The sequence below is a fragment of the Mercenaria mercenaria genome, chromosome 13 (assembly GCF_021730395.1).
Source record: "Mercenaria mercenaria strain notata chromosome 13, MADL_Memer_1, whole genome shotgun sequence".
Classification (NCBI taxonomy): domain Eukaryota; kingdom Metazoa; phylum Mollusca; class Bivalvia; order Venerida; family Veneridae; genus Mercenaria; species Mercenaria mercenaria.
Genome location: NC_069373.1, coordinates 27,436,065 through 27,452,236, shown reverse-complemented (window position 1 = coordinate 27,452,236; position 16,172 = coordinate 27,436,065). Strand labels below are relative to the sequence as shown.

The 16,172-nt window shown below is 35.5% G+C and overlaps 1 protein-coding gene across 1 annotated transcript in view; it reads right to left on the bottom strand.

Annotated features, from left to right (window-relative positions):
• The window catches only part of LOC123529215 (sortilin-like), a 145,314-nt gene extending 129,726 nt beyond the window's left edge, over positions 1–15,588 (bottom strand). Inside the window, exon 1 of the mRNA XM_045309448.2 lies at positions 15,267–15,588. Within this exon, the coding sequence (XP_045165383.2) occupies positions 15,267–15,557 (291 nt within the window). The 5' untranslated portion in view covers positions 15,558–15,588. The remainder of the gene's footprint in view (positions 1–15,266) is intronic.
• Between the last annotated feature and the right edge of the window lie 584 nt (positions 15,589–16,172).

Genomic DNA, 16,172 nt, shown 5'->3' with positions numbered 1-16,172 from the left:
GGCCTTGCAGTTTCAGACAAGATGATTTTGAAATTTTGTTCCTATATAAGTCTATGTAAAACTTGGGACCCCCGGGACGAGGCCTCTCTTCACCCCAGGGGCATGATTAGCACATTCTCGGTAGAGAACCACAAGGCAATGCTACATACCAAACATCAAAGGCCTAGGTCTTGTGGTTTCAGACAAGAAGATTTGTAACTTCTTTTCCCTATATAAGTCTATGTAAAACTTGAGACCCCCGGGGCAAGGCCTCTTTTCACCCCAGGGGCATAATTTGAACAATTTTGGTAGGGAACCAAAAGGCAATGATACATACCAAATATCAAAGGCCTAGACCTTTTGGTCTCACACAAGATTTTTTAAGTTTTTTCCTATATGTAAGTCTATCTAAAACTTGGGACTCCCGGAGCGGGGCCTCTTTTCACACCAGGGGCATAATTTGAACAATCTTTAAAGAAGACCATTAGATGATGTTACATGCCAAATATTGAGGCTCTATGCCTTGTGGTTTTGGACAAGAAGATTTTCAAAGTTTTCCCTATATAAGTCTATGTAAACCATGTGACCCCCAGGGCGGGGCCATATTTGACCCTAGGGGAATAATTTGAACAACCTTGGTAGAGGACCACTAGATGATGCTACATACCAAATATAAAAGCCCTATGATTTTTGGTTTTGGAAAAGATTTTTTAAGTTTTTCCTTTCGGTTGCCATGGCAACCAGAGTTCTACATAGAATTCAAGTCTTTGAACAATTTTTAAAGAAGACCATCCAAGGAACATCCCTGTGAAGTTTCATCAAAATTGTGAGTGTTGAAGGACGCCAGACGGTGAGCGATCACAATAGCTCACCCCGAGCCTTTGGCTCTGGTGAGATAAAAACAAGAAGTAGGTCAGTATGTCACATTCCACATGTCCCAGATTCAAACTTGACCTAAAGATCATCAATGTTAACATTATGACCAAGTTTCATGAAGATACAGTCATAAATGTGGCCTCTAGAGTGTTAACAAGCTTTTCCTTGATTTGACCTGGTGACCTAGTTTTTGACCAAAGATGACCCAATATCACACATTCTGACCAAGTTTCATTAAGATTTGGCCAAAATTGTGACCTCTAGAGTGTTAACAATCAAATTGTTGACAAGCTCAGGTGAGCTAAAAATGAAATGTACAAACAAATGCATTTTAATGGCAACTTTATGACAACTATATGATGAAAACTTTTCCATGGAAATTATCATATACACTTGTAACACAGAACAATAATACTCGCCATCACTAATTTCATGTCATCACTAATTTTGCGGTATTTGAGTTGTGCAACATATGCAGTGTTTGCATGTCAAAGTTCATGACCTATTCAGGGTTTTGCCGAGGCTGGAATCTCGCGTAAAATTATGAATGTCGCAGAAAATTTCTCTAGAAGCGTCAGTTGTTGCATTACGAAAATTTTGGGAATGAAATGTGTGTATGGGACGACCGGCACCGAGTACTAATCATTCATTTTTCTTCCGTATCTGAATAGCAGAGTTTCCCGCAAAAACGTCATTTTGATAAACAATTAACAATTTTAAGCTACGTTTCTGTATCTGCAGACAAGAGGGTCATAATGACCCTATATCGCTCACCTGTTAAACTTGGCCTTGGAATCATCAAGATAAACATTCTGACCAAGTTTCATGAAGACAGGGTTATAAATGTGGCCTCTACAGTGTTAACAAGCTTTTCCTTTGATCTGAGTGGTGACCTAGTTTTTGACCCCATATGACCTAGTTTCTAACTTGGCCTAGAAATCATCAAGATGAACATTCTGACCAAGTTTCATGAAGATAGGGTCATACATGTGGCCTCAAGAGTGTTAACAAGCAGTTTCTTTCATTTAATTGGGTGACCTAGTTTTTGATCCCACATGACCCAGTTTTAAATCTGGCATAGGAATCATCAACATAAACGTTCTGACCAAGTTTCATGAAGATAGGGTCTTAAATGTGGCCTCCAGGGTGTTAAAAAGCTTTTCCTTTGATCTGACCTGGTGACCTAGTTATTGACCCCACATGACCAAGTTTCGAACTCTAGAGCCCATGACCGAATCAAGCAGGTTTTTGAAAGGAACCGAGAAATTATTGTGACTTAAGGTGTGTGTCAGTGTGGTTAAACTCGAAAGTAAAATGTCACTTCTATTGTGTTCACAATGTAAAATTAACAAATTTTGGCTCTTTCAGGGGCAACTCTGAAACTTATAATTGGATCTGCCAGATTCATCATGGAATCCAAGATCTATTGTTGTTAAAGATATTTTGCAAGTTTGTTTGTTTACTTGTTTATTTGGGCTTAACGGTGACCAACACAGCATAGGTTATATGGCGCCAAACAGGGCTACAAATTTTGGTTCCACATCTCATTTACATAGAAATAAAAACATGAGGTATGGAATCAAAATTTGCATACCTGCTGGAATCACAGAGTTACTGCAAAACCAAGTGTTAAGACCCTATTAGTCGCCTCTTACAATCATGCAAGGGTAAGGCAGTGGTTCCAATTCTTTTTATACACAGATCGTCCCAGAACCACATGGGGCATCAAACCGTAGATGAAGTCTTAATATGGCTGCAATAGCAAGAATAGCACATTTTTGCCTTTAAGGGGCCATAACTCTTGAACCCATAATGGGATCTGGTCAGTTTTCGAAAGTTACAGAGATATTATGCCAATACAAGTTGTGTGCAAGTTTGATTAAAATCAATTTCAAAATGTGGTCTCTATTGTGTTCCTAAGCCAACAAGAGCACCGCCTTGCGGGTGCTGACGCTCATCTGATTTTTTTTGTGTAATAGAAATATTGTCCTACCCATGATTTTCTAAGTCTAAAAAGGGCTATCATTCTTGCAAAAAGCAGGATAGAGTTATGTTTCTTGATGTACAGTGTCCACTTATGATGGTGAAAAACTGTTGCAAGTTTTAAAGCAATAGCTTTGATAGTTTATGAGAAAAGTTGACTTAAACATAATACTCAACCAAGAAAATGATTTTCTAAGTCCAAAAGGGGCAATAATTATTGCAAAAATCAGGATGGAGTTACGCTGCTTGCTGTACAGGGTCAGCTTATGATGGTGAACAAGTGTTGCAAGTTTCAAAGCAATAGCTTTAATAGTTTAAGAGAAAAAGTTGACCTAAACATAAAACTTAACCAAGAAATCTGATATTTTCTAAGTCCAAAAGGGGCCATAAATCTTGCAAAAAGCAGGATGGAGTTATGTTTCTTGCTGTACAGGGTCAACTTATGATGGTGAACAAGTGTTGCAAGTTTTAAAGCAATAGCTTTGATAGTTTAGGATAAAAGCTGACCTAAACATAAAACTTAACCAAGAAAACTGATTTTCTAAGTCCAAAAGGGGCAATAAATCTTGCAAAAAGCAAGATGGAGTTATGTTTCTTGCTGTACAGGGTCAGCTTATGATGGTGAACAAGTATTCCAAGTTTCAAAGCAATAGCTTTGACAGTTTGGGAGAAAAGTTGACCTAAACATAAAACTTAACCAAGAAATCTGACATTTTCTAAGTACAAAAGGGGCCATAAATCTTGCAAAAAGCAAGATGGAGTTATGTTTCTTGCTATACAGGGTCAGCTTATGATGGTGAACAAGTATTCCAAGTTTCAAAGCAATAGCTTTGATAGTTTAGGAGAAAAGCTGACCTAAACATAAAACTTAACCAGGCAACGCCGACGCAGACGCCGACGCCGACGCCGACAACCGCTCAAGTGATGACAATAACTCATCATTTTTTTTCAAAAAATCAGATGAGCTAAAAATAGCAAGTTTTGGCCCTTAAGGGGCCATTACTCTGGAACCCATGATGGGATCTGGACAGTTTTCGAAAGGAACTGAGATTTTATGCCAATACAAGTTGTGTGCAAGTTTAATTAAAATTGATTGAAAAATTTGGTCTCTATCGTGTTTACAAGCTGAAAATAGCAAATTTTGGCCCTTTAAGGAGCCATAACTCTGGAACTCATGATGGGATCTGGCCAGTTTTCAAAAGGAACCAAGATATTATGCCAATACAATTTGTGTGCAAGTTTAATTAAAATCAGTTGCAAAAATGTGGTCTCTATCATGGTCACAAGCCAAAAATAGCAAATTTTGGCCTTTTAAGGGGCCATAACTCTGAAACCCATGATGGGATCTGGCCAGTTTTCAAAAGGAATTGAGATATTATGCCAATACAAGTCGTGTGCAAGTTTGATTAAAATTGACTGCAAAATGTGGTCTCTATCGTGTTCACAAGCAAATTAGCAAATTTTGGCCCTTTAAGGGCCCATAACTCTGGAACCCATGATGGGATCTGGCCAGTTTTCAGAACAAACCGAGATATTACGCCAATACAAGTTTTGTGCAAGTTTAATTAAATTTGAATGCAAAATGTGGTCTCTATCGTGTTCACAAGAAATTGTGGACAGACGACGACAGACAAAGAGCGCTCACAAAAGCTCACCTTGAGCTAACAAGAAAAACATTCAGTCTAATTATTAACAGCCTAGTACTTCATGTTGCTTCATAAAAAGCCCCATAGTCCACACAAAACCGATGAAGTCTTGGCAGGGGAAACTGAAAGTGTGTCCGTAAACTGCTTAAAATCTGTTGACCATTCCACACTAATTGTCTCCAAAACTGAAAATGCATCACAAAATCAAACCACAAAGACTGCAGAAAATTCGGATGAAACCAAGAAGGAAAGTGACTCCATTTCGGGAGAGCTGATTTAAAGAGTATCAAAAAATCAATGGTTGGACTACAATAAAGACTTCAATTTTAGTAATGACTAATGTTACTGTCTTATTTCAATGTCATACGGTCAAAAGTTGTTGTCCCCAAGATTTTGAAAATGTCCATATCTAGGGGACATGTGTCCCCACCATTTTTGATCCTTGGCAGAACCCTGCCTATTTTACGCATGTTAGTGAACAACATTCTTACCTGCAGTCACCTTGGCAAGGATCTGTCCATATTTATTAAAATCATATTTTTCACATGTCTAGGCCAAAAAAAAAATATGTATGTTTCCTGTGGCATGCCAGAAAAAAATAGGGTAGGTAGGTCGATTTTTTTTTTCTTTTTTTTTTTTCTTTTTTTTTTTTTTTTAGAATACACATCTTTACAGTAGAGGAATTCCCTTGTCTTTGCTTTTGCCTATTGTCTTACCAATACATATAATTATGTCTTTACTAGATGGCAGATGCTATACACTTTAAATACACTGCTTTTTATATACCCTTTGGCTTTTAGTCAAATTTTTAAATACATGCCGTCAGAATATTTCAACAGATGCACCTTTGGGTTTCCATTGGTTCAAGCCTAGCTTAAACTCATGATTTTTTATGTCAAGGCAGGGGTGTAATTTTTTTTCCACACCACCTGCCCTGCAGGACTACTAACCACTAAAATCTGCTTGCCCTTAGTGAACAGTCACTTGCCCTTATAATTGACATGTTTAATATTGTCACTTTTATGAAAGGAGTATTATACAATAAGTAAATTTCAAATGTAACACTCAGTAGACAAATACTATTCTCTTGTACCCTACATTTCCTTTTTAAGGTGGCATATTTGTTCTTCTTAAACTTCCTTTTTACAGCAGACATTTTTATTTTTCTTTCCTGTATTTTTGTCAGCAGCACCAGCCAGTTGCTCTCCAAAATAACTGCAGCGATAGTAATAATAATTAAAGTCTATCCCCTCCCGTATTTTCCTAACCTATTAGGACAGCATAAAATATTTAGTTATTTTCATTTTCTCAAGACTTATTTCCCGAAAATAATTATTTTGAAAAGTGTCCCCAAAATATGGACATAATTATCATCATCCACACACCCTTTGTGAAAGCGGGAAAAAAACAATTATCGGAAATTATTCAGTTTATAAGCTAAGTAACTGGCCTTGTTTTAATCATTAATTAACACCGGCCAAAGAGCTAACAGAAGTGTGTCGGTATCATGGCATCTGAAGAGAAGATCAAAGCGGTATAGTTGCCCTAGATTGTCATGGCATTACGTCATGTTTTCGCGCCATGTGAAACATCACTGTTTGATCGTACCGCCTCGCTTCTTTAAATTGTTGAGAAGAAAACAATAAAAAAGTTTCTTCTTTATTTTTTTTAAAAGCGAATGTACAACATCACGAATGACTTCTGTGACCTGTTTGCCCTCAAAGAATTTACATTATTGTTAGAGAAGAATATCTTACAAAGTGTTGTGTCAAAAATAATACTTGTACTAAAAGATTCATTTAAAACTTAATTAAAAACCGCAACAACATGCGTTATTCTAAAGCCACATTTCTATTTACATTCACGAGGTCACGTAACCTATTCTGCCGCGCTAACAGAAATCTGTTTGCGAAAAATCGTTTTACTCCATGTATTTAAATTGCTGCCGCTTTTTCATTATTTAAGATTTTTTAATTCTGTTTTTATACTTTCTGTTCAAAAGTCTGAATTTTATGACCATATTATGTATCATTTATTTACTTTAAGAAAGAAATAAGTAATTAAGATCGCGCTGTTTGAAATGTTACAAGTGATTACATGAAAATTCGGCCGTTTTTATAGAATTTTGCCTACATTTTTGTCAATGTCTTATTAAAATTATTATAGAATTTAAACTGTATTACTTCTTAAGCGGTGTTGAAAATTTGAAGCGATTATATCAAAAAATGAATGCACCAAGCGCGTTTTTTGTGTTCGTGTCGATAAACAAAAGTAACGGCGAGATTAGATATTACGATAGGTCGCACGTGCTCATGGAATGGAAAATTACCGGCATGACGTTTTGATATCCTTATGATTCGCGGGTTAATTCCAGTCAATCCAGGTATTTTTTCGTGATATAATTTCTGAATTTGGTAAAGTTACGACGTTAAAACCACTCGCCCGATCGGTCGAGTATACAGCGAAGTCCACTCGTCCAAAGAGCTATAAAAATAAATATTCTTTGACTCGTCCTATCCAGAATTTAACTCGTCAATGTACGATGGAGGTGAATATAGAACTGTCAGATCCTTCACAAGAAACTGCCTGTCGGCGGGTGGACTTGTTCAAAAAGCCCGGTGAATGTACATCGATCCGATGTTCCTAAATGAGAGCATATAATTTTTTTCGTACCCTCAAATTTTCGTCCGAAAAAAAGTTTAGGGTCGGGGGCTAAAATTAGGGTCAGTCGGGTCACCGGAAACATACATATTTTTTTTTTACGCCCTACTGCAGATGTTCAAAAAAAATCCATAAATTAAGCAAACATTTGCAATGTTTACAAGTTCGCCTAATAGCCGCACTTGCCATCATTAATTATGCAAATTAAGTCCCACCCAATGGTTAGAGAACACCAAACTTTATGTAACATCTTCATGGCTACTAGACAAAAATGAATGAAATATCAAAAACAAGAGATCACAGAGTGATCTTGGTGCCCACCATTGAGCCATTTTTGAATGTTCCAAATTTCAAGACTAGCTCAAGGTCAAAATCAAGATCAAAGTTTAGATCAAAGTTTATTTTGGTACACAAAACTGTGCATGTGGTCCATGCATGTGGTCTAAATTTGAAACCTAGCTTGAGAAATATGAAAGTAGGTCACTAGATCAATTTCAAGGTCAAAGTTCATTTTGGTACACAAAACTATGCATGTGCTTCAAATTTGAAGGCTGTACCTTGAGAAATGTGAAATGTGAAAGTAGGTACTAGGTAAAAATCAAGAAATTGTTAACGGACGGACCACGGACGCAGAGTGATTTGAATAGCACACCATCTGATGATGGTGGGCTAACAAGCTATCAAAATGTCTAAGGTCAACAGATTTTAAAGGGGAGGAGGAGGTAGGGCCCTGTGACCATCTAGATAAATATTCCCACCATGCTGAACAGTGAATTGGAACATGTTATCTAAGTATCAGGTAGAAATTTATCAGTTATTGTACCAGAGTTGGGCTCCAATAAATTATGATCACACCCACCACCTTGTGGTTTACTTGCAAAATATCAGGTGTGTCCACTGCCCAGAGCAGTTTATTTGTGATAATGCCAATGTAAACAGTTCAAATAAAACGTTTAAACTGATGTTTAATGATTTTTGAGTGTTCTTGTTAGTTAGACTTAGACAGCTTTTTAATGTTTGAATAATATTTAGTGTTCCTTAGCCTATGATAGTTTGATTGCCACAGTTGTTGACCTATACCACAAAATTAGTGATGTGATGTCACATGATGACAATAGCTGACTACTGTTGTTTGAAGTACATATGATTGTTTCTTGGATGATATCTGACTCATTTTCACACAGTTTTTGATGCATACGACATGAAATATTGTGGTAAAGACCAGAAATACTTTGTTGTGTTGCTTTTTGTTTAATGCTGTGAAGTCGAATGTAAAGTGCCAAGACAATACAGATGAACTGTATATAGTAATCAATGATAACTGGGCCTCTAGACCCCAAGTCTAGAAGTCTGGTAATCATTGATTGGTTACTGGACTTCTAGCTACTTAATAATCAATATGGAAATGTCTATCAATATACATGTACTATTATGTTTACCTACTGTATTACCAGCGTATAAGGTAATTGCTGGTAAAAGTTGTACAGATGCTGTTATTAAGTTTTTTTTGTTTTGTTTAAATTTTAGCAGTTTTTTTCTGTTTTTAATGACAAAATATAGTATCCTCTTTGTAAATACCATTCTACGTATTCATCAGACATCCAAAATTTTTCTGCGTGCCAAGTGGGAGTTTTTGCATTCTAAAGTGGGAGGCTGAGGTGTTCAAGTGGGAGATTTAATACTGTGGTATTTACGTTCATGGTATTACTTTACGGAATCTTTTAATACATACACAGGTACTAAAAACACATGTTAAGTGTAAAACATCTCTTTAATAGCACTCCTAATAAAAAATAATAAATAACATGCAATGCAGCAGCTAATAATAAATTAATAAATAATATCAACTTATTTGCACTTATAATATCACCAGTCATTTCTCTTCATATGTTCATTTTAAGTTTATTATGCATTTTTCAAGTCCTGAAATGTAAATATCTATAACAAGTCAGCACTCTTCAACTCTTTGATATAACTTATGCAAGCCTTCTTTTCAAAATTTAGTTATGGCACTTTTAGCACTATGTCTAAATTCAGAACTCCACTGAGAATTAAACCTGCACTCATATTCTTTTGTGGGGAGCAAGACTCCCCAAGTGAATTTTTGTGACAAACAAAGCACTGTTACAACCATCAAAACAAAATATTAACAAGAGCTCCGCCAAGTGGGGCAATATACACCCGAAGGATTACATCATAGGATGGGAGCAAAATTTAAAGAACTTGATTGTTGTAGCCCAAAGGAGTGGAACAACAAAAGGAAAACTTCAAAAAACAAATCTAAGTCCACAAAAAAAGAAATCCTTATGAGGTACAGGTATGTAAAAATACACCTAAAAATTAGAGGTACCATCCATGTTGTACCACAGAAAGTGGTCTCAGTTTTTCCCTACGGCCAATAATAAAAAAGTTTCAAAATAAGCTATTTATAGTAACATTAAAGGGAAGTAATTTAAAAAAAAATTATTGTAAGTGAACAGAAAAGAGATCTGCCAAATAAAAACAAGAGCACTGCAATGCAGAGCAATAAACACAAAGCAAAGTCATATATGACCTTTGACCCTTAGGTGTGACCTTGACCTTGAAGCAAGTCATCCGGAACATCGCTCTGTATATCGTCTCAGTGTGGTGAACATTTCTGCCAAGTTTCTTTGAAATCCTTCCAGCAGTTCAAGAGTTACAGAGCGGACACAATACAAACTGATATGACTTTTGACCCCTAAGTGTGACCTTGACCTTGAAGCGAGTCGTCCGGAACATGCGCTCTGCAAGTTGTCTTTGTGTGGTGAACATTTGTGTCAAGTTTCTTTGAAATCCTTCAAGGGGTTCAAGAGTTACAGAGCGGACACGAAACAAACTGATATGACCTTTGACTCCTAAGTGTGACCTTGACCTGGAAGCGAGACATCCAAAACATGCCCTCTGCACGTCGTCTCGGTGTGGTGAATATTTGTGTCAAGTTTCCTCAGGGGTCACACTGGGAATTTTTTTCTCTGAGCCACTGCTTTTTCCGAAGTTAAAATTATAAGGCCAACAACAGTGAAGCGCATAGCACTGACGTTCTTGTACATTATAAGTACCAAAGTACCACTCAAGAAATTAATGTAGTTATTACATATTTCTTAGTAACCCTTTAAAAAGCTACTTAGAAAATCAATTTTTGTTAACTTCTAAAATTATCAATTTTATAAACATCTGCCATTTAATAAATTTTTTTTGAAAATCACATTTAAAATAAAGATGTCAAAAAAGAAGAAATTTTGTTTAAGCAGTGTCTTATTTTGCACATTGCCTATAAGTGGGTGGGGTTTGATGCCTTCGCATGTTTTATTCTCGAAAAATACTTCAAAATAAGAGCTCCTTTTGCAACAGTTGTCATATTTTTCTTAAATGTAGACTTTTTATTGGCTTTGTATTAAGATTGCACTAAAAAATCTCGTCAGAAATGACAGAAATATCCGAAAATCACGGTCGCGAAAACGGGTGACAAATATGGAAAACGTAAGTTACAGTTAAATATTTGATAAAATACTTATGTTTTATTGCTTTTCTATCATCATAGCTATTCAATACTTACAATTTCTGCTTATCTAAAGCATTTTTTATTTGTTTTTGCCCAAACTAACCCTCAGCAATTATGAAAATTTGCTATAGATCGTCTAACGGCCGATTGCTCATTAAATCATATCAAGCACACAAAATGATGATTATAATTATCCAGTTTGTTATTCAACAATCTAATTATCGCCAATTAACTGCCTGATCAAATAAAAAAATTTGCAAGTTGGCTCCCTCCCTTTCAATAACGGATGTTGTTTGTCTACACAGATTATTGATTTTTCACACCTTTTGGTTCGTAAAACTGGCAATATTCGTAGTTTTGCAGACAGACATAGCTTCGGGCCATTTTCGCCAATTAGAAAATTTCGAAGCCACATTTAATTTTTTTCGCAAATGACTCAAGTGGCGATCGACAGCGTGACCCCTGTTCCTTGAAATCTTTCAAGGGGTTCAAGAGTTACAGAGCGGACACGAAATTGCTAACAGACAGACGGACACCAGCGTCATAACATAATACCTCCCTTTGGGCGTATAAAAAGAATACAAGTTTAGGCAATGAATAGAAAATTAAATGTTTGATTCTCATCTCCGCCCACCAGTTTCTAAAACCCCTAGCCCCAATTTTTTAACTGATCAAAACATGGATATCCAAAATTGTATGTATGGATACTATTACACTTTCGTAAACATTGCCCGAATCTCCAGTTTAAAGGATGTGTTTGACAAATTGTGATGATGCAAAGACAGTTTAATAGCATTTGACAGAATCTGATATTAAAATTTACCATGACATTCCTCTTATTGAAATGTTTTTTAAAAATTGGCAGGTTGACATCACAACAACCTACTTTCGATTTCAAAAACTTATAGAAAAAAGAAAAGGAAATATATTTTCTAATCTAAATTTGATTGTGATTAATTTTTATTGATTAAATCTGGATTTCAATTTCAGTTGCAGGGCACTAGACAACTTTTGGGGACAGGTACCTATACCCTCAGGAAGGAGAATTTTTCGTCATTTTAAGACAAAAAGGGAAAGTTTTAGCCATATATATGTTACTACTTTTCACACTTATAAATAATGTTTTCAATCATTTCTAACTAATGTAACTATATTGTAGCAGTTACCTTCCTTAAAGGCACTATAATATAACTTGAAAGAGAGTTCGTATCTAGTTGTGTCAAACAACCTATTATCAGGGGAATTTTCTTCTGAGAAAGGAGAAAAAAACATATTATTTTATGAGGGGAATCCCGGAATGGGACCCATATTCAGCCCCGAAAACGGCCAAACAAGTGCCCTGAGTTGTGACACATAAATCAACATGTGGCTTTGTTTGTTATATCATGCAATAAACAACAATCAACAGGGGTAGACTGGTGTGAAAATATTCGAACACTGTTGTTTACAGACTTTTGTTATTAGTGATATCGGACTAATGTAAAGGAGCGGATAATTTATTTGTTTTGTTTATTTTTTAATCGGGAGATCTGGACTTCTTATCAGGGTGATCGGATTTTACATCCAGAATCGGGAGAAACCGACGTGATCGGGAGAGTAGGGATGTCTGATTCATATTGATTATCGGACCTCTGTTCAGCTCTTAACTTGTTGTCTTGAGGTCCAGTAACCAGACTTGTAGTCTCTTGGTCTAGAGGTCCAGATATACCAGACTCCTAGTCAAAATAATTCGACATTTAGATTGTTTTATATTTGTGACGGGGCAGTCTAAACGGACCAATATAATGGAGGTTAAATCACAGTACACAGCTGTGTAAAGTATTGGTTTTATCACTTATGCATACAGAGTGTAGAAGGCCAGTAAACATTAATTGTGTACTATACATACATCAGTTTAAATCACCAGAAAATTTGTAATTTTGGAAATTATGTGATAACTTTTACATAAATCAATGAGGAATCAATTCCCCTTTCGATACTGTCATACAAATAAGTTTTATTTGAATTTATGGCCAATTTGTTACAAAATCGGCATTTAAACCTACAGCATGTAAAGCATCGATCGGCAGCGATGAAAATTTCATCTGAAATTTCCTCTACTATTTTGGTCTTTCGAGTGTTTGACGCGAGTGGGGATACTGCCCATAAAAAATCTCCCAACATTTCCTAGGATCGCGTCAAATTTTTTGGACTATCGTCGCACCACGTAATTTTACGCACACTTATTTCGACGCCATATTTGTTTTGACCTCGTTCTCGACTAACTTGGGGTTTCTGATGACATAGTTACTCGGTGTAATGACAGAAAACATCATGGTTAATTTTACTGTTAAAAAAGTTGGAAAGTTCAGGATTTGAAGATATTTATCAACTTACATTTACCCTATACATGATTTTTAATGTTTCTACTAATGCAAATTTTCATCCATTTTAAAAACGTCCCTGTGGAAGCTTAGATTAAAAAAGTTACTGGAAATTTTGTTGTAAGTCTGCAGCCGACTTTGGTGCTATCAAGGTCACATCACTGCCATGTGACATATATAGTCGCACTATTTTATGCACTGTTTTGGAATGTGTACGCATTATATATCAATGCGATCGTTACTACTCACTTCATTTTTTTTTCTCTTGTCAAGTAAGCTGCGAACACTGGGTTCATCTAAAGTTTTGTATAAAACAAAATGTGCCCAATTTCTCAGTAAACACTGCAGTCCAGAAAAATGAAAGAAAAAACATCAGACAGTGTGTATTTAAAAAGCAGAGAGATTATTTATGTTCTTAGCCCCTTATGTTCATGAATGTTTAAATGTTTTCAGATTTATTTATATCATTTGGCCTTAATATTGATTATCTACTTGCATCTGCTTTTGTGTCAAGTTTTATTTCAGCGTCCATGACAGTTATGGTGTAGCACATTACTTACAGTGATTGCACAAATATTTAAGCCAATCAAAAACTTCGTAACAAGTATCATGTAAGATGCGTCGAAATAGGTGTGTAAGAAAAAAGTAGAGTCAGTGTACCCGGTTTCGCACTGTACGCGGTTTCGCACACCCAGTAAATTCATGTACTTTGTGAGAATAAAACAGAAAATTTAACAATTCTTTGTTATTGTTTCACGAAACTGAGTTATTCCCTACATTATCTGACACAAGGGGTCTTTCCCCACTGAAGCCTCGTTCTGGTAAGTGCAGACGAAAACAATAACAATATCAATGGAGACCAGTAGGTCAGCTGAAAAATATTACGTTTCATGAAAAAAATGACTATGCAAACAACAACAAGGTGCAAAATAAATTGAAAAATCACTATTCTATCATACAGGTAAGTATTTACCTACTACTTTACCTAAATGAAAAATATTTCAACAGTTATTGAAGTTCTCCCAACCTGCAAAATGCCTTCAACTTGATTGTTTGCTTTACGTTTTTATTAAAACAGAGAACTTAATCGAATAATTAGACTTGTGGGGGTCTTTTGTGATTCAACAGCTTCTGTTGTTTTATGTTTGTTTCATGTATTCAGTTGTTTTAGCCTTTTCTGCTTTTAGAAGTAAAAACAGGGTTTGGTACCTAGCTTTCACTTTCATAACTGCTTTTAAATTTCACTTTCAGATGTTTTATTGGAAAATACATGTTTAAATTGAATTATATAAATGGCTAAAAAGTTAATTAATATTTTTCTGTTGAGTAACTGCATTGTTATCACCGAGTTCTATAAATAGCAGGGTGTGCGAAACCGGGTACACTTAAATGCAACAACTGGTCAAAATATGTTATCCGAATCAAGTACACTTAGAGGTATGACGTCATTGTAGTGGGAAGTGAAAGTAGCGTGTTTCAAACCGAAATAAGTGTGTTTATTAAAACATATAGAGGTAAATTCAAATTTAATCATTTTTAGCTAGACAGGAAGGTATTCTTAGGAAATGTGTGCGAAACCAGGTACTCTGACTCTATGGCCGACCACACTAGTTGTTGTTTACCTTTTGATTTCTGGCAGTCAGTTGTTTAGAATAAGATGTTATTGATATGATTCAATGCATAAAAGGCTTGTGCACATGCAACATCTAATAGAGTCACGTATGTTACTGAATGAAAAAGCGCAGCCATGTTGCTTGTTATTCATAACTTTATCATGACATCACAGTACATTAGGGGTTCTAACTGACCAATCAGAGAGCTGCATTTTCGAGTACCTGCCAGTTTCCACTTGGGTATAACGAAGTATATTTACTATGAACATATAGTGAATTTAGAAATAAATATCACACTATTTTAGAAATCAAATTAAGATTTTTCACTGCACATGCCCCAGATGATGCTACAAACAACTTCACTTTGAAGTTTCATTGAAATATTATATCGATTTAATACCTTTATTTTAGTTAAAAGTTTGAGATTTTACACAGGGAGTCTATGATAAAGTCCGAGTAAAATGTAATCAATACCCAAGTGAAATAAGTATCATTCCGCAATGTTTTGGACCTGTTAAAATTATGAATGTGAGTCGAAACTGGTGAGTCTGGGATAAATGGACTCCTAGCCACTGCCAAGGAAATTATGGCAGCGCCTAATTTGTATGATATGTACACTTACGGTCTCACATATTTTGTTTTCTCCTAGCCTTTTTTCAAACTCAGAATTTTGCTGTTTACAGCTTTCATCTTGCGCCAATTCCCTCTTGTACAAACTGTGTCCAACGTTTTCTATGGAAAACTTCTGTAGATTAAACACTGGCAGCGAATTTGCATCGAATTGAACTACCCGTTCTGACTGATGGTATGGCATATGTATAATTTTTGCTTCTGACAAACTGCAAAATTTCAAAAATGCAAGTAAACAGAAAATAAAATATTTTGATGAAAACTTTCCTTCCTTGTCCGCCATCTTGGTGTGTTGTTAGTCACATGACTTTCGGTGCTAATGTTATTTCCCACCAGAGAGGAAATTCATGTACAGGGCCTATGCAAATGAACGCGACTATTTGCTCGAACTCAGTATCACATAAACCTGTAAATCAAATTAGATTTCGCGAAATCAAATAGAATAAGCGAAATCAAAACATATAATTTAAAGTAATGAATATTTAATCATTTGAAGCTTTTATTAAGATTATAATTCTACGTGTGTATACATGCCAATTTTTAAGTAAAAATATTTTATGTTACAAGAAAACTATGAGCTACGGTATATTCGCCCTTCATATCGGAAAACTTGATATTGTGCAGTGCAAACATTCAAGTCTAAATTCAAAGTAATAACCACAGCTAATTAGATCATACATTAACGCTGTGCAAAGAAGTTGACTTTTAATTAAATATCTTTAACATGTTTTACATTTAGAATTAAATAACAGTGAATAATTAATGTTGCTGTAAAAAATAGTTTAAAAGAGTATAAGTTTGCCTTAAACATCTCGTTTATATAAATAATAGTTAAATGTAACACATCAAACATTAGATCATTACATATATACATATGCATGAGATATTGTTAATTTAT